The 22359-nt window shown below is 39.5% G+C and overlaps 1 protein-coding gene across 2 annotated transcripts in view; it reads right to left on the minus strand.

The window, feature by feature from the left end:
• Positions 1-22359, minus strand: part of EDIL3 (EGF like repeats and discoidin domains 3) — a 257131-nt gene that overhangs the window by 75425 nt on the left and 159347 nt on the right. For both annotated transcript variants that reach the window (XM_040580692.1, XM_040580690.1), the window contains one exon: positions 1980-2161. In XM_040580692.1, coding sequence (XP_040436626.1) covers positions 1980-2161 — 182 coding nt within the window. The remainder of the gene's footprint in view (positions 1-1979; positions 2162-22359) is intronic.

Genomic DNA, 22359 nt, shown 5'->3' on the forward strand with positions numbered 1-22359 from the left:
ATACTTGGCAGGTTTCCTGAAAATTACAGACCAAAGTTTATTTTAAAAGAAAAAAGAGAAGAAACAGAAGGGAATGCTAGGTGCTTAGTACACATTAATAATTTCACTTAATTAGCTTCTAGAAAGTCTTTACATACTATGGCTTTCAAAATTACAGAGTAGCCTGCATGGGGTTTGCACTAGCTAGATTAGGTTATTAACTCCAAAAAAGAGCAAATTGTTTAAACTCGCTGCCATGGGCTGAATTTTGTAGACACATTTTCTCCATTGGTCCAAACTCCCTTCCAGGTGAGAGCAAAGGGAAGACTTCCCTGGCAGCAGAGTCCAAGGCAGACATAACTCTGGTCTGGGTAGAAACCTGCACAGCTGCCTCAGAGCTGCCTGCACAGTGCACGGTGGATTTGCCAAGTACAGACGTAGAGGCAACAGACCATTAGCCATCCCCATCCAGTTCATCTCCTAGTAAAGACATGTCTAGGGGGCTAGTGCTAAATGATTTTGAATTTTTTCTCCAGCTCATTTAATAAAGTCCACACTCCAAAACAGCCCAAAAGCTACTGTAACACTGACTTTTTCATTATCTATTACAGTTACATTAGCATTCTATTCCTGTGAAAATAATTCTGCTCAAGTCCCATAGCATCACTCTTCCCAGTTCTTTTTCAATGCATAAATTTTACAGACTTCCTGACCTCTCTGGTCTTTATGGAAGAAAACTGACTTACAATACATTGAAGGGCCTTTGTGTTTTCACTCTGCAGTGTATAACAAACAGTAACACTGGTTTCATTTCTCAGAACTGACAAAATCCAGCATTCTCACCACACCAGTTTCAAAATCTTCATCAAACAGTGCCTGCTCTCCAAACGTGAAAAATGAACAGGTAATCCTGTACGCTTTTTCCCCGCTTATCTGGGAACTGCTTAGAGAAATCACGAACAGTAGTCAGCACAAAAACTTGAATATAAACAACAGTTTTGCCACATACACAAAGGTCACTTTAAGGACAGTGTGTCTGACACACCCAAGGGACATACGGACAGTTCAGCCTAGCACTAGTAGACAAGCTGCTCAAGGACCATCTTTTGCTCCTCCTGCGGTGGGTTCACTGGGAGCGAAGCGTCGTCTTCACATACTCACTGCACCGATTAGTGCAGAAAGTTTTCCCATTAGTATCTAACATCAACTTTATTAACTAACAGCTGAAAATGCCAAAGCTTAGCCCAATTCACGTATGAAAAGAAAACACCATAAAAGCAGAAAGCTGTAGCAATCCCTACATAATCATTATCCTCCTTAAAATACAGCCACAGGACTTTACTGAAGTCATTTGCTGGGCACAGAGAAATCCAGTCCACAACGAGGGCACTGCTATTTGAATCATTCTAGCAATAACAGCCTTGAGTGGGAATGAAAAAGAAGTGTTCAGCCACAGATGTGGTTGAACTAACAGCTATTTCAACCTTAATTAGAACAGTTCTTGTTACTTCCAGCATGATGCACACAATGCTTAACCTGTGTGCCCAGGGCAACTCAGCAGAGAGGACAAACTATTCCTGCAGGCTCTGGTACCGCCAAAACCATATTAAAGCACTCTAGAATGATGCCCAAGGAAGGCTGCATGTGTCAAAGTAGCTCTACCAAGAGATACTGCTGTGAAACGCTGCTGAGGCCCTAATGAGCAAATGTAACATATGTGGAAAGCAGCCTCCTTGAAAAGAGTCTTTATAAAATTTGCTTCTATGGTTTAGAGCCACAATGGAACATATGCACATGTTTTTTAAATAAAAGGATTTGTGCATTTGTAAAGTCAAGATTATTACTGTTTTGCAACTAAATAGTCCCTTTTAGTCCAGGCTACATTTCTGACAGTGAATAAGAATCTAGCTGTTAGTTTACCACTTGTCTTCATCAGTTTCTTAAGTGACTCTGGCAATTGAATCAAGGAGATTTTTTTCCTTCTCAGCTCCATCTGTTACCTGAATCCATGGCCATCTGTCATTTTCTGCAGCAGTCCAAGCATTCACAAGACCCTTCTTATTAAGTCGTGCATAGTACGGATACCATTTCTGGAGCCCAAAAAGAGCTCGGTGAGTGGATGATGCAGTAATTTGTTGGTTTGACACAATTCCTCCTTCTATCCCTAGTGGGCCAGAGCACCCTGAAAATGGAAACAAGAAAAGAAATGTGCAAAACTGAAACAATCAACTCTTCTGAGTCCCAAGTGACTGCAATTACGAATAGCCTACAAATAGATCCAAAATGTCATGTCAAATACATTATCAGTAGATATATAAAGCACTCAAGTAACATATTTTTGTAGAAATGATAAAAAACCAACAACCCAAGTACAAAAATATTGCTTGTAAGTAACTATTCCCATTGCAAAATTAATGAAATAAATAGATTAGCCCTTCAATTTCTTTTAGTCTGTTCTGTCTGAAGAGTTGTGAGTTTGGGTTTTGCAGATACCATGAAAGAAAATGATCCTTAGATTCAAATATTAAAATAATTGCTAAAATTAAATTCAAAATTCTGTAATTACTACAAAGTTCCATATTACTGCTCTCACCATAGTGGTTAGTATTTAGGCTACTAAATGTGCTACAAATTGTTATTGCAGTTATCTTTAGAAATATGAAATTAGATACATGATATTGTTCAGTTATATTAAAAATAGTTAAAGGTCTTGTACATTTAATCAGCAAGCTATAAAGTATGTATTTAACTGTAATGTTCAGGTGTTCATAACTTTACGTGTGGTATTCACTATTAATGTATGCACCTGAAATACCTGCAGATGCAATCTTTTTTAAAGTCAAGATATTCCTGTATACATTGTTTTCTGAAGCCACTCCATTTGAATACATGAAGAAGACCATTCAGTTATTGTGAGCAGTCCAAACAAATTTACAAATGACTGCCAGTCTACCTACTATTAAATATCCCCAACCAGTTTCAAGTAAACGAGATTTTTTTTTCCCTTAACTCAATTCTGATGGAACGTATAAAGAGAAGCTAATTGCAGGAACTACTGTAGCAGCCAATCTTTGCCCAGTTGCCCAAAAGATCTTCTGCTTTGTGGGTCAATTGCACTTTAGCAGTTTTGAACACAACAGGACAGATGTTTATTTACACTTTAGGTTTTCTCAGAAGCCTGGCAGTATTTCACCTCAAGCAGTACCCAAGAATGAACTCTGACATGGTACTGCTATGAAATCCTTACACCACACAGGCAGAAAGTCACACATAATTTAATTCCTCATTAATTGAAAGGTAGAGAGAAGAAAAAGTGACCAGTGCAATTTGCTTCTCTTGGCAGAAGCTGAGGCAGGGAGGCAGTGCTGGGAGTCACTAGCTATGCAGTTCCCAGGTTATTGCATATCACTGATAATGGAGACAAATATAAACTAAATTGCAGTTTTAAGTTGATTATGGAGCAAGAGCCAGGGACAAGCGTGTGATTGCTTTCTGAAAAGATAAACCAAACCCCCACAGGTGGGGCTCCAAATGCGTTCCTTCTTAGGTGCAAAATCTGGCTTACTTCCAGGATGTGCTTAAATGAAATCCTGGTCCCGTTGAAATTAATGACTGACTTGCACCATAAGATGATTTCATCCACATTTTTAAGAGTCCACAAAGCTCAGTTAGCTTCTGAAATCCTAGTGCTCCTTTTCTGTGTCATGTATCACCCGACAATAGAGGGGGCATTCGGCACTTGACTAAAAGCTCCGTTCATGCTGCACAAAATATAACAAAATGCAGCTCTTTCCTGCTGCTGTACCAGGTGCGTAGTCGTGCCAGAAGGAAACAAATTCTTTGACACCAGCACAGGCAGGGGTAATATAGGATGTATTTAAAAAAAACACATATGTTGGAAAAGTGTCACTTTTCATTGTGTTTTCAAGCGTTACTTAAAAAAATTGAAAGAACTATTTAAATCATAGCTTTCTGAAATCTTTTCATCTAATCAGAATAAATTCCTTTGGTGTACAAACTGCCATATCTGCTTGGAAGCTGGAGGTAAACTACTCTACATTCCTAATAAAATGGCATATTTAAGAAAGATTTTCTTATATTTACTTGTTAAAATATCTTTGCCATTTCATAATGGAAAAGAAAGCGCACACGTGTGTCTGTGCATGTAACTCACAAACACACGCGCGCACATAGAGGACTGATTCCAGTTTACTGTGGAATTAACCACCCCTTAAATCTGGTACCTTAGGTTGATAAAAATAGAGATGTTAGAAAACTGAAGAAAGGTTTCCAAAGGAGCTTAAAAAGGGGGCATGGAGGTATGGTAGGTTTTTTAATATAGACATGGAGCATGCAGCTGTGTTCTGTATCCTCACGGTGAGGAGCACAGGGATGAGGATGCTGCCAGCTCTGCTGGCATTATTCAGTGACCTGACGGGAAAAATGTGTGTGCTTGAGGACGGAGCCACAGCATGTATCAGGGCCAGTTTTGAGTGGCGTCCAGAAGAAGGGTATTTGGCTCTAGCAGGTAATTTTCAAAAGAAAAACACGTATTTGATGCCAAGACCTTTGATCTGCTACAGACATCCCAGCTTTGGCAGACTTGGAAGAGATGTGGTTGTCCATTTTTATTGCTTATCAGCCTCTGTTCAAGGTGCAGAATTTTGTGGAAAGCTTTGATTTGACGGTATGTTAGTTCTCACGCTTGAGATGCATTAAATGGTATTTCAAATATGTGTGAATTCCTTACAAGAGAAAGGTGAATTTTCCTTTCTAAACTGAAGGCAGTTAAATTACCATGTAGAGCACTTAACTCTGGTTTGTCAGCTATGACCACATACGGTCAGAAGTGTTCACCTTTCTCAGCTTTAGGAAGATTATTCCTGAAATCCAAAGCAAGCCTCCACCTTCAGAGAATAGCTACTTCATTGTACCGCCTCCTATTTTAATTGCAGTTCCAGTCTTGGTTCGTCACGTCAGTCAGTTTTACAATGTGAGTTAAACACAACATTTACCACTCCTAAAAATTAAAACAACCACAGCAGAAATATTGCCAAAAAACCCTAGAAAATTCCCTTTCAGTGTTCAGTTTAAGCATAACAACAAGATGTGTAGGAAACATGAGACTGGATAATAATTGCTAAATAATATTAGCCTTACAATGTAATATATATATAGATGTACACGCTGCTAAGATCTGTTTTGGGGGACCATCTTTTTTTCACTGCCTTGAAGGACATCAGATCATTTCCACCAGGTGGGAAGCCTGGATCAAGCTAAAGCTTCATCCTGCCCAGGACTCGCTTGCTAGTCCAAACCACAGAGCTTGCAATGCAATATTACCCTGACTACAGCAGCGCTGATGAACTGAGCAATTTCTTAGACACAGGCTGAGCAGATGGGTCTTGAGGAAGCCCACGCCAGGCTACCTCATCCTACGACATAAGATACCCCCGTATGCATCATGATGGGTTTTGTTTGAGTAGCATTCCCTTGAACTTGACCACTTTGAATTTAACCTTCTGTTTCATAGCCAGGTCAATCTGTATTTAAAGGTGTTTTTAAAACTCCTCAGTCCATTTTGATAACGCTAAGTACATTTCTGAAAATATCAGAACAATTTGCTGTCTTTCTTATTTATTTAACAGCCAGGACCCCCGCAAAGGTTTTCTTAGGATTCAGTGAATAAGCTCCTTCCAGTTAAAACTGCCCATTTACCTACCCTTCAGATCCTTATTTTTAATCAGACATTAGTCTACAAGAAAAGCTTTCAATTTACTTTCTTTTATCAGTTGAAAGGAAATAGTTGAACATGTATTTGGACAGTCAAATACTGCAGCGCAAATGGACTTCCCTTAGCCATATGCTCATTAATTTCTTCCAAATGCTCCAATAGATTTGTGAGTCATGCTTTCACCTTACAAAAGCTCTAATGGGGCTATTACTCTCTAAAATCCCAAGAGATATACTTTGTCTGAAAACTCTTGGCTGAATACCCCACCTCTAGTTCCATCAGGCAGGTACTACGAGTAAAGGACTGGTTACAGACTAGCTTCTGCACAAGATATTCATGACACAAACAATACTTTCCTTCATGTTAAGATATCAGTCCTTTCTTTTAGTGCTTAAGAGCTGTGATAAGCCATTGCCTACTAACAATGAAGGAAATAAGCAAATGCAGCTTTTGGAGATTGTCTTTTAAATAGAACCGAGATACAAATTTTGCAGAACAAGTACAAGCTGTATTATATTTTGTTGTTATACATCCCCTTCTATTAAATCCACAGTTCATTTAACAAAAATCATGACAGCTTGGGAAACTGCAGCCTCCAAGGGAGTAATAGTATCACTACAATGATTCTGTACAACGTAGTGTGGTCAACGCCAGCCATTAAATAGAAAGCCATTTTTATTAGTCAATGCTGACACATTGGGGGATGACAATCAGTTTGATTCAAGAAAATAATAAAAAAAATAAAATAGCAATTAAAAAGCTGCTTGACAGGTTCATGATAACAGATTCAGAAGGAAGATTTTATCATCTGGAGCTGTTATTTTAGTGCCATTAAATAGCAAAATACTAACTCAAGCAATATTGTTTTTAATCCTACACTGACAATTGGTATGCACCAAATAAAACTGTAATGATGCTTCTCTTGTTCTCATCAAACAGAAACCTATGCCCGTGATGCCCCATTGTCCATGAGGTTGATGGAATGCAAAGATGTACCGATGGCTACATGACTGTGAGTGGATCCAGTCAACAACACAGCAAAAGTGAAGGATTCACTTACTCTTTCCAGTTCTCCTAAGAATCCTCACTAGCTCATGTGAAGATCGCATGGTTATAAAACTGCCTTGAAGCCTTCGTTCCTAATGTACTGTTTTGCACCACAAAGCAAATGATCATTAACTCAAATTTCACTCGTGACCGGGGGTATGGAGATAAAATAGCTCCCCAGACAAAAGATGAGTTCTGCATTTCCAGCCTTATCTCATACAACAATAAATCCCTCCAGCTGAACAAAAATATTTGTGCAAAAGGATATAGAAGAAGATGACTTTCAGCTTACTGTGTTTTACATTGATATCTCTTCAGGGGTAATTTACAATAGGGATATATGTCACTGATCTCCCCTGTTAATAGGGGAAAGACAAACCATTTTAAAATAAAGTATTACTACAGTAGGTGATAATAAGCAGAAAGGACTGGGTAAACATGTTACTTTAGTACATTTAATTTGGACTTCTACATTTATGTCAGTCCACAAATTAAGCAAAACCTCCAAATGGTTTAAAAATTGCTTGAAAATATGAAGATGATGCCTTTGCAAACAGCAGAAAAAAGATTTCTTGTTATTGATGATGAAACATGACTGACTTTGCAGTGTGACTATATAGCTTTCGTTTGCTGGTTTGTCTCTTACTAACGTCATCAAAACAAACAGATGCAAAATTGAAGGCATGCAGAAAACAAATCTGCTTTAGACATCTGCAATCCTGTCTTTCTCTAAGTACCTCATTTTCTGGAACGAGATGGCTCTGGCTGTGCTTGGCATATCATGGTAATTGTGCTGAACACAAACCCTGACAATGGGATTACAGATGACCTCTGATACTGCAGTAATTAACACTGCTCCCCACCATGCAGTCTAGGCTTCAGCCTCCTATTTCTTCCTTTTGTTTCTCCTACCACCCACACACCCTGGCCCAGTTTGTTCTGTCAAGGACAACTCTCTTCAGATAATGGTGAATTTGTTTTTATAGATCCTTGTTAAATGGATATGGATAATCATTTAGCAACCTGCTATTAAAGCATCCACCCATATGCAGCATATGAAGTGATGCTCTTGTAGGGTTTGTTTTTTTGACAACCATGACACAATAATGCTAAAATCCTTTCTTTATAAATACTATGTAAAGTGCTTTTACAGAGACGTGGCTGGGAGACACAGGTCCCCTCCTACTAGAGGTGTCACTGGACCCCTCATGGGTTTTGTGACACGATAGTCCCCACTTGCCATCTTCACCAATGCACAATGGGATTGCAGATGACCCCTGGTATTGCAGTAATCAATGCTGATACAGGCATAAGCTCCCGACCATACAATATAGGCTTCAGCCTCTTGTTTCTTGTTCTTGTTCCTTCACACAGGGACTTTGCCTCTCTGACTACAAGCATTTTCCCACACTGGCCTGCAGTCCCCAGTATGGGATCGACATTGGGATTCACATCCCTTTGATGGACATCCAGAGGGATTTTCTACACTAAGCAAGTCTGCAAAAACTTACACTTCCAGCATAGTGCAGGAGCATATGGAGACAATGGCTCTGTCACTGAAAACAGATTATGTCTTTTTAATATAGTGCTGCGTCTGAAATGGAAGGTTGTTATTCAGGACTAATTTGTTTAGTTCTAGTTTGGCAGTTTCTCCATTCTGCTCTTTGAGTAGAGTGGATAGGATTGCAAATTCCCCACAAAAAGCACAGGGATTAACATCTGGGGAATGGCAACATACCACACAGTTGGAGAGAGGACGTGTCCAACAGGAACAAAATTAAAGGAAGATACAACATCTGATTTAGGAACTCCCTAAAGTGAAGACTGCTAGCAGCTGTGAAAATACGATGGGAGAACCACCACTTAGAGCTCATCCCTTTTCTCACACTTAACCATTCAGCATTTGCTTCAGGTCACTGCCCATGGCAGGACTACTGGGCTGCTGTCAGACCAAGCAGTTATGCTCAAAAGCAAGGGTACCCCTAAAACCTCATGTCTGCAAAGCTGTAATCAGGTGTCCTGGCTTCAGCTGGGATAGAGTTAATTTTTCTTCCTAATACTGGTGCAGTGCTGGGGTTTGGATTTAGTACAAGAATACTGTTGATAACACATGGATGTTTTAGTTGTTGCTAAGTAGTGCTTGCCCTAAGTCAGGGACTTTTCAGTTTGCCATGCTCTGCCAACAAGGAGGTGCACAAGAAGCTGGGAGGGGACACAGCCAGGACAGGTGACCCCAACTGGCCAAAGGGGTATTTCCATACCATAGAACATCATGCTCAGTATATAAACTGGGGGGAGTCGCCCGGGGACTGCCGATTGCTGCTGGGGAACTGGCTGGGCATCGGTCAGCGGGTGGTGAGCAACTGTAGTGTGCATCACTTGGGTTTCCTGGGTTGTATTTTTGTCTCTTTTTGTTGCCTCCCTTTTCTACTTCTTTCCTCTTTCTTCTTCTTCTTCATCTTCTTCATCATATATTATTATTATTACTACTACTACTACTATTATTATTATTATTATCATCATCAACATTATCATATTTCAATTATTAAGCTGTTCTTATCTCAACCCACAGGTCTTACCTTTTTTTCCCCGTTCTCCCCGGCATCACACTGGGTGTGGGGGGTGAGGGGGTGAGGGGGTGGCTGCACATTACTTAGGTGCCAGCTGGGGTTAAACCATGACATCGCAAAAATAACTTTTTCAGTATTTGCTCCACAAAGTGATTGTTGCTGCTATGTCAGTGCTGAACTCCACAACATTGAGTTATTGAGTGCATGCCTAGGCATGTTCAAAATATTTTTAGTAGAACTGGCCTGGGCAGAGGGCTTCCAGAATGCAGACACACTGTGGATCTCTATCACAGAAAACCAAGCTTCATATGATCTGGAAAAGTCTCTACTCCAAGACGGGTCAACTACCTTACAGCCACACCATCCCCGAGGGGCATTTGCTCAATGCCTTTTTTCAAAAGTGCCAGTAGTGAATATCCAACAATCCCATTTTGTGTTTGATTGAAGTCCAACTTGAATGTTTCTTAATCTGTTCATTATTTCTTCTCCTGATTCTATGAACATGGACAACAATTTCCTCTTCTTATAACAGCGTTTAGTGTATGTGTCTCCTCTCCTCTCTCCTACCTGGGATTGCCAAACACAACTTACACCAAGCACACGGCATAGCACAAGGTGTGAAGCAGCACAGCTGTCCTTGCTGTGTGGGCTGTGGGGCTGGCTGGAGGCTCAAACCAGCATCCAGGGGACAGTTCAGAACCCAGGAAAACGGTCAGCTGAACTTTGACTGTGAAGCACCACATGGTCAATTTACAGCCACAAGCAGAAAACTACTATAACTCCATGGTGATTTCAGAAAGGACGAGCACCATAGTCCACCAAAACCAAAATGCTTCCTCGGAGTTTATACCACTATTCAAGTTACAGCATAACAATTCACTGACACACATCACCTCTATTTTATTTTGTTTTCAAGCAGCAGTTATGTTTGGGGTTTTTTTAAGTTAAATTATATGGCAGTCAGGAGTTTCATTTCTCAAACTTCTCTGCTGAGCTCTCATATAGAAATATATTAATCTTTATGTGAAAAATTATTTTTACCTTTCAAGTTGGCAATGTGAAAAATAACATTTCTGCCACATTTGAGTATTGACATTAACCAGTTTTACATAACTCACAGCCACTTAAAAGCTACTAAAATTAATCTGAATAAAACAAATTATGGAGTTATGCTATAAAATAATTGCTATATGGTCATACTTACACACTTAAGGAAGTGTGGCAGACACAGAAACCTTAAATGCTGCATAACAGAAATGGATGATGATGATGATGATGATGATGATGATGATGATGATGATGATGATGATGATGGTGGTGGTGGTGGTCGTGGTGGTGCTGCTGCTGCTGATTATGATTATTTTAGGTTGCAATGACATGAAAAGATATGTGATTCCAAGTTCTATTTACGAGCCCCAAGGTTTTTGGTGGATTTGGACTCCAGCAGCTACGAGTGGAGGAGATTTGTACAGTTGTGGATCTGTTAATTACCTCCTTTACTTTGAGTGACTGCAAATGGTTGTGGCAGAGAGTACAGCCAATTAACAATTTAAGCATAACTTAGACAAGAATCCAACTGGATTTAAAAATAGTATTTTTTTATTCGCTGCTGATGAACCCTGCGCAATCTGTGCACTTCTCCCCTCCTTGGGTATTGACAGAAATATTTCTTTGAAGAATACAAGAAAACTCAGCTGCTTTGCAGCTATGTTAGGAAATTTGCTAATGAGATATAGTGTTCTGACAAAGTTCAGCCTGATTTCAGGACAGTTACAGACTAATTCTTGCAGAGTTCCTTGGTTTTATATTTACGTTCATGTGTTTTTCTTTAGTGACACACAGTTTTGTGGGTTGTTTTTTGTTTGGTTTTGGTTGGGTTTTGTTTTTTTTTGTTTGTTTTGGTTTTTGTTTTGTTTTCTTTTCATGGAGCATGTACATAGACAGAAACCTTACCTATGTGACAAATGCAATATATTGTACTGTATCCTCTCTTCTCCCTAATTTTATTCCAAAGGACTTGGGTTTTTTTCTGGCACAGGGCAACATTTGTACTAGAAAACCTAGTAATTTTAACATAGAGTGGTCAAATATGTCTTAAACTGTAATATTACAATTTCCAGGAGCTGTCAGCGCTCCCAGGATAAAAAAAGTGCAAGATCAAGAATATTGATACCAGTGCTGCAAAATGGGGTTTATCAGTGGAGAAGCCTCTCAGCTGCAGTGCCCTGCTGGTGCAAACGCACACCCACAGCTGTGCCGGCTGGTGGGAATGCTAATTTCAGAGGTGCTAATTGAACAGGGAAGCTCACTAATTTCCTTCCTTTGATTTTCTTAAATCCTACCAGGAGAGGTGAAATACCTGGGATTCTGACCAGCTGACTGTTTTGAAGCTCTGCCTCATTCTTTGAATTAGTTGCAGGAACCAGATGCTGATACTACGTTTTTGTTAAAGTGCTAACCGACTACTGCTAACTTGAAGGCAACTCGTGACATAGGTGTCCACAGGCTTAATGACTGCTTTTTCTCAAAATCTGCTTGTTCCCCCCACCCCACCCCTCCCCCCCAGAAAAAAAAAAAAAAAAAAAAAAAATTGAAAAAAAAACCCCACACCCAAATCCTCTTTTGGAAGTGAAACTGGATAGACAAGATTTCATTGCACTGAAAAGACAATCTGCATTTTTCTAGCAGGTGTACAATGGAAATCAGTGGGATTACATCAATGTAATTAGCATTCCTGCAAGCCAGCCTGACAATGAGAATGCTCACTCGCCAGGAGAAGAGTAGTGCTTTTCAAGTGGCAAATCTCATTTTGCTGCCTAGAGACATTCCTTCTGTCTTTGTGGTTTGGTGGGTTGTGGTTTGTTACTTTTTTTCCCCTCCCCATAAGAACAGCTACTGATCCTAGGAATGACAATATTACTTGTTAGAAGATGTATTCATTGAAATTGTTTAAAAACTACTACTACTAGCGGCACTAATATGAATTCTACATTACAATGGAATACATGCTCTTCAGAAAGCAGTAAAAAGATGGGAATATCCTGCAATATACTGCTAAACTGGTACGCTAAATATGAGCTATACCCACAGTACTGGACACAAACTGCAAGCAAACGACTGTTATTTAACTCTGACTACACAGGAACAGCAGTTGTTACGTTCTCTAAGCTGTTCCCATCTTCTTCTATAACACATCCAACTTTTTAATAACTGCAAATTCAGATATCGGCATTTGGACTTTGTTCCTGGAAGCCATTTGATGTAGGTATAACCTTATATTCATGTAGAGCACCTTTAAGGATCAGGGCTTAAAGTCCTGTTCATTTAAAAATACAGAATTAATTTCAAGGTCATGGACTTTTATTAGGGTGGAAAAAATTCAGAAACTTATCGTGCTATATGTGCAGTAAGAGAAGCCTTTCATTACTACAGCAGTATACTAAAGTGAGATGCATTTGTGACTCCATGGTGTATTTTAAACATAAATCTTTACATGACCTTTTTTTTTATTTTTCTTCATAGCCCCTTATTTTTTGCTTATCAACATCTCATTTCACCATAAATAGGACATTATTCCAAAGTGTTTGAATTAAGAAATAGCTAACCAAACAAAGCAAATGTAAGGGATGCAATCCATATGACCCAGCTTCAGGCACCTAGAAGTTACATATCTGCCCTGAATAGCTGTTTAGGCTCTTTCTGTCATCTCTGGAAAGAAACTGGCAACTCAAAACCATGTTTTCCATTATTCCAACATCTATTAAGGAAGTGTTTAAGACAAATGTGGTCATCTTTTCTGTGTCTACTGACCAAGGGACAGACCTAGAGCACTTGTCTTAAGTGCCTAGGTTTAAGAGGCTAAAATTAAGTGAAACTAAGCTGGTGAGTTTTAAAAACACTGAAAAATGGTTACTTTAACAATACATGATGATATATTTTTCTGCAAAACTAGATTTACTAGACAGTTATCATACTTGGGCTTTACGGAAAAAGGTCTTTTAAAAACAGATGCCAAGGAAGAGATGAGCATAACAGCAAAAAACTTTCCAGACTTTGATTATTCTGTTGAAAAACATGATCATGAAAAGGCTGATGTGACTTTGGAATTGGAATTAGCAAGTGATTCAAGTCAAAATACCCACTGAAAACCTCAGAAAGCTGTTTGCCCTAGAAATACCAAGTGACTCCTCATTCTGTTTATATTACATCTAATGCCAGTGGTGGTGAATCCCATGGGTCAATACGGGGGCCAACAGTTTCAGCACCTTCATTAGTGACCCAGACACTGGGACAGAGTACACCTTCAGCAAGTTGGCAGATGACACAAAACTGGGAGGAGAGGTTGATACATCAAATGGGTATTGCTGCCATCCAGAGGGACCGCAGCAGGCTGAAGAAATGGACTAAACAGGAGCCTCATGAGGTTCAACAAGGGGAAGTGCAAAGTCCTACCTGTTCCTGGGGAGGAACAGCCCCATGCACAAGTACACCTTGGCAGCTGGGAAGGTGGAAAGTAGCTTGGCAGAAAAGGACCTGGGGGTCCTGTTGCACAAGCTGACCATGAGACAGCATGGCAAAGAAGGCCTCTTGGGCTGCATCAGACAGAGAACTGCCAACAGGTCAAGGCAGGTGGTCCTTCCTCTCTACTCAGCACTGAGGAGACATATCTGGGGTGTTATGTCCAGTGCTGAGCTCTCCACTATTAAAAAGAAGTGGACTTACTGGAATTAGCTCGGTGCAGGGCCGTGATGGCTAAGGGACTGGAGCATATCTACAAGGAGATGCTGGGAGAGCTGGGACTGCTCAGCCTGCAGACAAGAAGGCTCAGGGGGATCTTATCAATGTGTATAAATGTCTGATGGGAAGGAATGAATACAAAGGAGCCAGACTCTCCTCAGCGGTGCCCACTGGCAGGACAAGAGGCAACAGGAACAAATTAAACCACAGGAAATTCCACCTGAACATGTGATTTTTTTAACTTAATATTTTTTTTTTCCTTTTTTCCCTGTGAGAATGGACAAAGACTGGAACAGGTTGTCCAGGGAGGTTGTGGAGCCCTGTCTGTGGGGATGCTACAAACCTGAGTGGACATAGTCCTAGGTACCTGGCTCTAGGTGGCCCTGCTTGAGCAGGGGGGCTGGACTAGATGACCTCCAGAGGACCCTGCCAACCTCAACCTTGTTGTGATGTTCTCATTCCAGATAGTTATAACTCCAGGTTCTTTGCAGATCAGTGCTCACAGACTGGTAAATCCTGTTGTCAAACCAGCACGGAGGAGCCTTTTCTGAGTAGGAATAATCTGATATTCATCTGTTAACTTTGGAGTGTTATTTATTTACAATGGGTAAATTGTAAAAAAAAGTACTTTTCCCTGAAGTACTTTGCTTCATTCATTATTATGCAGTGCTACAAGAAATAACAATTAATAATTAACAATTAAGAATTAATAATAGCAACAACAATAACAATAAATTGTTGGTTAGCACTTTTTTCTTCTTGGGAGCTATTCATAAGCAGAACACTTTCTACAAATGTGTCTGCAGTCCAGATTTTTTTGATGAAGTTAAGGATGAATATATTTCTCCCAATCAGTCACAGTCTGTTACAACGATAGCTGACATACAAAAATTCTGTATGTTTTCCTGTACCAAATCAAAGTTTTGACATTAGTTGCATGGATAATCAGTATATTTTTAAAAGCAGAATTTCTAATTTTAGAAATTATATCTTCATTTCCAGAAGAAGGTAGATTCCCAAGAAGACTTTTCTTTTTCTGGAAGATGCTGTCTTTGCATATATATGCAGATCAGATGCGTAAATGCACCCTATGACAGATTGAAGAGCTAGAATCTTAAGTTACTGGAAGTACTCTGCCTTTGTACATTCAGTTTACTTCAGTCGCACTTGCAAAGAGCAAACATATTGTGTGGAGGTATTGCAAAGGATGGTTATGTATCCCACTCATTATCTGATTAATTGTCTCATGGCTTGGCTTCAGTACTCCAAGAACACTTGATTACAGCATACCGGTACAGCTACAGATTATACAGACACAGTAAGTACGTTCCTACATACACATTATTTTAATGTATTGGCCTCCTTTTTTTTTTTTTTTTCTTTTTTTTTTTTTCTTTTGTCAAGCACATTCTTACTGCCATCTCATCTGCTCTCAAGTTCAAGACAGGGTTTTTTTCCCCCACTAGCAGCTATTGCTTCTTATGTCACCTCTTAAAACATCACTTTTAAATACAGGCAGAGCCTAAGCCCTCTACAGTCCCTCCCACACAGAGGCAGATTTTCACTTGGAATGAATTCTAAGTTGTGTGAGAGCTGTGTATGGAACACTGATTTTTTGAATTTTAAAACTGCAGATCTCTAATACGAAGATTAAAATCACCGTTGCCCAAAAGAGATGGTGTACTACCGCAGCCACATTAGCTATACATCTAGGTTTGCTAGTCAGACATTCACCCATAGCTAGAAATCTCCAGCTTCAGTGCAGCGGTGCTTTGGACTTGAGCTACTCAACCTCTCGTTGCATGGACTGGAGCTGAAGATTGCTGGTGAGCGTTAACATAGTGGGGGGACAGCTGCAGGTCACAAGCTCAACTTCCCACATTTTAGCTACTCACCATTCTGATCATACTGCAGCTAATCACATGGTTTCCTTACTCCGTGTAGCTCAAGTGTTTTTCCCAAATCCAGTGTTCTGATCTGAATGATACTGAGTAACTCGGTTGTAGGAACTCATGTTAATTGTTGTTCTGAAGACCACGGGCAAGACCCAATCAATGCTTTTGTTCTCATTGAAGGAACTTAATCAGCCCTTCCACTGAGACAAGGTAACAGATCATGCATTCCTCTTTCTAGTCTCTTGCAATGCAAAATGAAACCACAAAATTGAATTTACAAACCCCCATTTTATTTTGTGCTTCAGTAGACCCCAAGAACACGCAATGTCAGTGATTATTTCAGATAGTTTTAATCTACTAGACAAAAACCGAAACATGCAGGTCTTATAACTTGGAGGTCACTCCTAACTACACAAAGGAATAACACTTTTTTTGCCGAGGCCTGGTAAGTTTATAGAGCCATTCAACTCTGAAATCTGATTAACAGAGGGCATTTATCTCCATAAGTTTGCTTCGCAGATTTAAAACAAAACATAAATGGATTTTCTCGACCTATTAACATTTTAATTATTATTATTACTCTGATTTCTGAAGTGTGATTCCAAATATGTTAGTAGCCAGTGTGGTATTGCAGCGTTGAGGTGAAGAATATGATTAATCTTGTTTCATGCCTCACGTAAAATACTGTATGTCAAAGGCAACATCTTTACCAATTTGCGTCGGTGGCAGCTAATAAGCGCACAGACACTTTCAGACAAGCAAACTTTTCAAATGATGCTGTGTTAAGTAAGATTCAAGCCTCTAGGAGGTGACATGAAAATGAAGTGATTAGTTATGTTCCGTGCAACAGAAGACAGCTTTTCAGACAGTAATGGGAAGGATTGCTACCTATTTGCTGATATGTCCAAAGAGATTAAATGCTTTTTATGCTGATGTAGCATCTCAGCCCACAGCAGCACATTATTCTGCTATCATACTGGACAACACGGTTCATGTGTGTAAGCAATGGCTATCAGAACTAATCAAATATAAAGAAATTGGATATTACGTTCTACTTCTCAACAGTGCCATTACTGCTAAGTGACTATTACACGCTTCCATTACCAAATCCTCTCTTCATACTTTTATAGTAAGGTTGTAAAATTCACTTTTGGCCTTCACTTGCTCTACAAGCCCCACGCCGAGGACACAGGTTGAAAACAGACAAATCTTAGGTAGCCTGAGGATTTTAAAAATGGAAACTACAGGATTTTGGAGTTTCCTGGCACCTATTAATGACTTGCTTTTTCCAGCGGTAATGTGATTTCATGACGTAGTGTTTTTAGGAATTGTGCTTAGATGAAAAGGCTAGATTTAGGGGACTACAGAGCTGCACCAATAGACCAGTGCTTCATTCCCACCTACAAAACACAGCTTTAGGATGCACTGTGGGAACCACAGGCAGGTGAGTCGACTTAGACATCTTGTAGGCTGCTAAGTCTGTAATTAAGATCACTAAGCACCTGGACAAAGACAATCTGTTGGAAAAGAGCCAACATGGCTTCTGTAAATGGCAGTGCTGCCTCACCTGACCAAGTTTAATGGGAATAATGTGCATAGAGATAAAGGAAATACAGTGGAAACAGCACGCTTGGGTTTTCAGAAAGCATTTGATAAGGTTCCACACGAAAGGCTCTTGCCAGGGAGTGCTGAAGAGGCCCTGCCACAGCTATAAGTCTAATTAAAGGACAAGAAGTAGCTTTTCAAGATGAAATGTCAGCAGTGGTATCCCCTGAGGATCATTGCTGGAGTAAGTTTTACTCATCAGTGGCCTGGAGGAAAGTATGAATGGGGAAATTGTCCACTTTGAAGCTACTAAGCTCTCTTGATCAAATGACATTCTGATGATGAGCAGCTCCAGAAGGACAATGAAAACTGAATGAGTGGTCGAAAGGGTGACAGATTAACCTCAATGTACACAAATGGAAAATACTGCAACTATGAAAAAAACCCCTAAAGTATGCCTGTACAATATTGAACTTGGAAATGGCCATTAGGACTGCAGAGATCTCACAGTCATCATCATCAGTTCTCTGAAGTTCTTGGCTCAAAATGCAGTGGCAGCCAAAAAAGCTGGTAAAAAGTCAGGCACTGAGAGCAAGACACAGAGTATTATTTTACATGTATATGAAACCCTGGTGTGACCACATACCATGTGCAGTACAGGTCTCTGCCTTCCAAGAAGGTGCAGAGCTAAAGAAATCATAGGGGATGGCAGTTCAAATGATTAAAGGGAAAAAGCAGATATCGTAGGAAAAGGGAATAAAAACCTAGATTTTTTCAAGTTGGAGAGGAAAAGGCCAAGGAGGGATATGACTGAACTTTACATAGAGATAGATGAGATGAATGCAGTACTGTTCATCCCATCTACATTACCGAAAATAGGGAGCACTCACTGAAATTCACAAAAAATCAGCTTAACACATATAGAAGAATGTATTTTGCACAGTGGGTAGTGGTCTTCCGGAGCCTTCTAGAGGCAGATAAAGGATCAACAGGTTCAAAAAAAATAACCCAGGCAAACTCAGGAATAGGTCCACAGATGAAACTGAAGAGGCTGACCAGAGGTGTGCCCTCTGATATTCCTACAGGAACTGTAGACGTGGAGGAGATAGGAGGGGAAGAAATGGTAGAAACTGCCCCAGCCTACATTCTCTCCTTAAACAATGTTTGTCATTGCCACAGTCACAGACTTGGTAAGCCAACTGGGCTGTTGAACTCTCTGACCCAGCACAATGTTTTTTCATGTTCTTAAGAAATTACCAATAAAATGGTACTGAAATTTAGCTAAGAATACATTATGTTATTCATGTAAATAGTCTAAAAACAATTCCCAAGAAAACACACTGCATACATAATGAATAAGTATAGCAGTTTAATTAAGAATAGAAAGTAGACTTTAAAAAGCCACTATTTCAGAAGGCATCCCTTTTAATACTGTTTATAGGCTATTTACTCAGTATTCTGTAAGAAGCCTTATTATCCAATAATTTAATATTATATAGGAAAAGAGTTTGTTAGGAGATTACCTAGAAGAGATTTGTATTTCTAAGATGACAAATGAAGAAATAATATCCCCTTTCCTGGAATGCCTCCAAGATAAACGTGGTCAATGAAGCCACTAGATATCTGTGACTTTTCCATTCCAGCTGTTTATAGAAGAGATGGGAGGTATTAGAGAACGTCATCCAGTTACCAAAATCCAAATCTTTTCGCATTTTCCTTTCAAAAATAAAGCAAAAAATAAATGTTTGACTTCATTGTGAATAAAATCTCTCATTTTATTTACAAAATGCCTAGACATCTGAAAAGTTACAGAACGACTCAGTAACTTTCAGGGATAACTACGTAAAGAGAACTATTCACAAAATGTTATAAGAACAGGCAAATGGGAAGTTACCTGTCAGTAACAGAGAAGTGAGCACAACTCTGTTTACAAATTCATCTTGAAGCGTTAGACTCTGATGGCTGAGTAACAGCCAGGAGACCCTGCTGTGCTGACAATGTCTGTATTAAGCAACTCCAAATAAACGTGCACATAACAAAATTACATTGCAATCACCAAAGCCAAATTGTTTGATACTTTTGTTTCAATAAAGTAACAATAGCAGTAAACTATGCTATTATTTATCCATAATGACTTATCACAAAACTCTAACACTATGTTATAAAAACTTAGAAATCTCAGTCTGAATTCCCAATAACCTTTTCATCCCATATCCTCAGTGCAAGTCAAAAAGCTCACATGACTCTGGAAACATCTTAATGCCTTTCTTGTCTAAGTGTCCCTATGTAAAATTTATTGTGACTTCAGATCCTTTTGCCTTAACATGGATCACGATATCGCAATGTTGGATGCTGGTCTGCTAATTTAACTGCAGTAGGATTGACAGAACTGGGGGACTCGTTTCTCAGCTTCTCTTGTGCAAGAGGACCTAATCTGAGCAAAACTAACAAGGAGGAATATGTGCACTTAAGTACCGTATCTCTTCAGCAGGTGTGCATTTGCATCTAACAACATGAATAAGAATCAACTGCAGTTTGGAAAATGCAGCAGCTTGAGTTGAAGCTTTATATGTCTTTCAGGAGTTGTAAAGTTTAAATGAACAAGACTACCATCTACTTATAAGAAAATGAAATACCTTCCGTATCTGACCAAACTTGAGATTGTGTTATTCATATCGCAGCTCCTGGTGTTGTGAGAATTACGGGTCGCGACTCTCACACAATCGTTTGAAGGTGCTCCACCATGCATAAAAGATGCCAGTGGGGCTGAATCTGATTTTCCTCAGGCCCCTTCTCCAGTCGCAGAACAGTGCAGTCACTTCTCTGCTTCCCCAAGAGGAAAAACTCATCTGCTTTACGTCCCTTACACATGGACACTGCAGACTGCTGCATTTTTTGCTGTTCACAAAAATTACACGTCTCCTCAACTTTTAATACTGGTTAACTTAGCCAGCTCCCTACACAGTAAGCTGTCTTGGTGAATTTCTTGGGGTCTGCTTCTCCTTGTACTTTGCAGACAGCAAATCTCATTAGGTTAGATGATGGCTTCCCATATTGAACCAAACACCACTTTTAAAGTATATTAAAGTGTCTGAAAAGAGGACTCTCCATCACTAAATACTAATAATGAACAGCATCAAAAAACTAGTGTTTCAATTTTTAAATCTATTTGCAATTAATGCTACAGAGATTTAACTTCTTAGGTGAAGGGAAAAACATACTACACTTCATTAATAAACCATATTAATAAATCATATTTTCTTTCTAGCAGTTTTATTTGCATGTCTAAGACTAAATCAGAGCTTTTAAAGGACATCATGTAACTTGTGCCCCATTAACTTCAGAAGAGATGAGAAGAGGCTGAACAGATTCCATCATGCGATTTGGGAAAGGAATTTAATTCCTGAGTATTTTCCACCTGACACTTTTTATCGAGGAAAAAAACTTCCTATGTCTAAAAATGAACAAAACTCAATACTCACTCAAATTTGCACCTGATGGAAAAGTTAATGGTATTATGAAAAATATTTTGGAAGGACCAGGAGGTAAGAAAAAGAAGAGGAAGACGTTTCAGTAATCACAGCAAAATCCATATTCCACTTCCTGTATAGATGTTTTACTGCTATGCAGAAGAGAAAGGACACATTTTAGAAACACTGAAGAAAAAGAAAGAAACCTATCTGCATACAGTGGATGTAAGGATTCAAATTTGCTTTCAAAATTAAAAGAATACTGGGGAATATTTTTCTTAGCAATATTTGCTTTTATTTAACTTTGATGTAATGAATTACAACACAGTTAATTTTTATGCTACCCCTGGGATGAAATTTCAAAACATGGATGGGTAAAAGTGAATTGCACAAAAATAGAAGCAGTAATTATGAAATTAGGTTTCAGCAACAGCAGCATAAATGGGAATTTATATTATTATTAGAAGAATAGGTGCAATATTACATACTACACACTGAAACTGATCTTTGCTGAAGGCATACAATGTCACCATCAACTGTACAGATCTGCCAGCACAGGAAAATCGTATTTATGGCTGAGCATTATCAAACAGATTTTTCTGGATCAGTAAGGGATGTAAATCTGTCCATCAGTTTTACAGGGTAAAAGTTTTGTGTGATACCTTTCTGTAAACAAACTTTCTAAGTAACTGCACCAAAACAAGAGCTGGCCGAATTACATTTCGCATTAATACTAGAAAACAATCACAGATGCAAAGAAAAAGGGTTTAAATTGAGCGTTTTTTCTAGGCAAAGTACTTCCAAATTTCTCAAGTCTTAACCCTACTCCATTTCAAAAACTCACTTGCACCCTTCTTGAGTCCAAATTTATGTACACCATGACAGAAACAAAGCCTTTCTCTCTCAGTATTGTGTTGTTGGGGAATTTTTCATATCTGCTCATGTCCTCACGTGTTTTTTGAAGCAGTGACACCCCTGAGTAAATAAGACTGGCCTCTGATCTCACAGGCAATGAACGACTGCCATTCCCAGGCGGAACCCTGAGGAGGCTTAGGAATCAGACCAAGTTGTGATGAACGACATGCTGCTCTTCCTTCCAACACAAGCAACAGGGCACTGGAGATATTCTGGATTTCTTCTAAGCCCTTGGATCATCTAATGGCATGCAACAAATGAGCATGGTGGTCGTCAGGGACCAAAATAGATGTAACCTACCAGCACTGCTCATTCCCCTCCTATGTAGCTCACACATGGCTGCACCAAGGCCTGGAACAGGAGCTTTGCTGGACTCTCCGTCTGTCCAAAGCAGCAGGAGCTGTGAATCCTGTCTCAGTGGGAAGCTGATCACTGAACATATTACATTTCCTCCTCCTTATGAAAAC

Source organism: Falco naumanni, chromosome Z, assembly GCF_017639655.2.
Source record: "Falco naumanni isolate bFalNau1 chromosome Z, bFalNau1.pat, whole genome shotgun sequence".
Lineage (NCBI taxonomy): Eukaryota > Metazoa > Chordata > Aves > Falconiformes > Falconidae > Falco > Falco naumanni.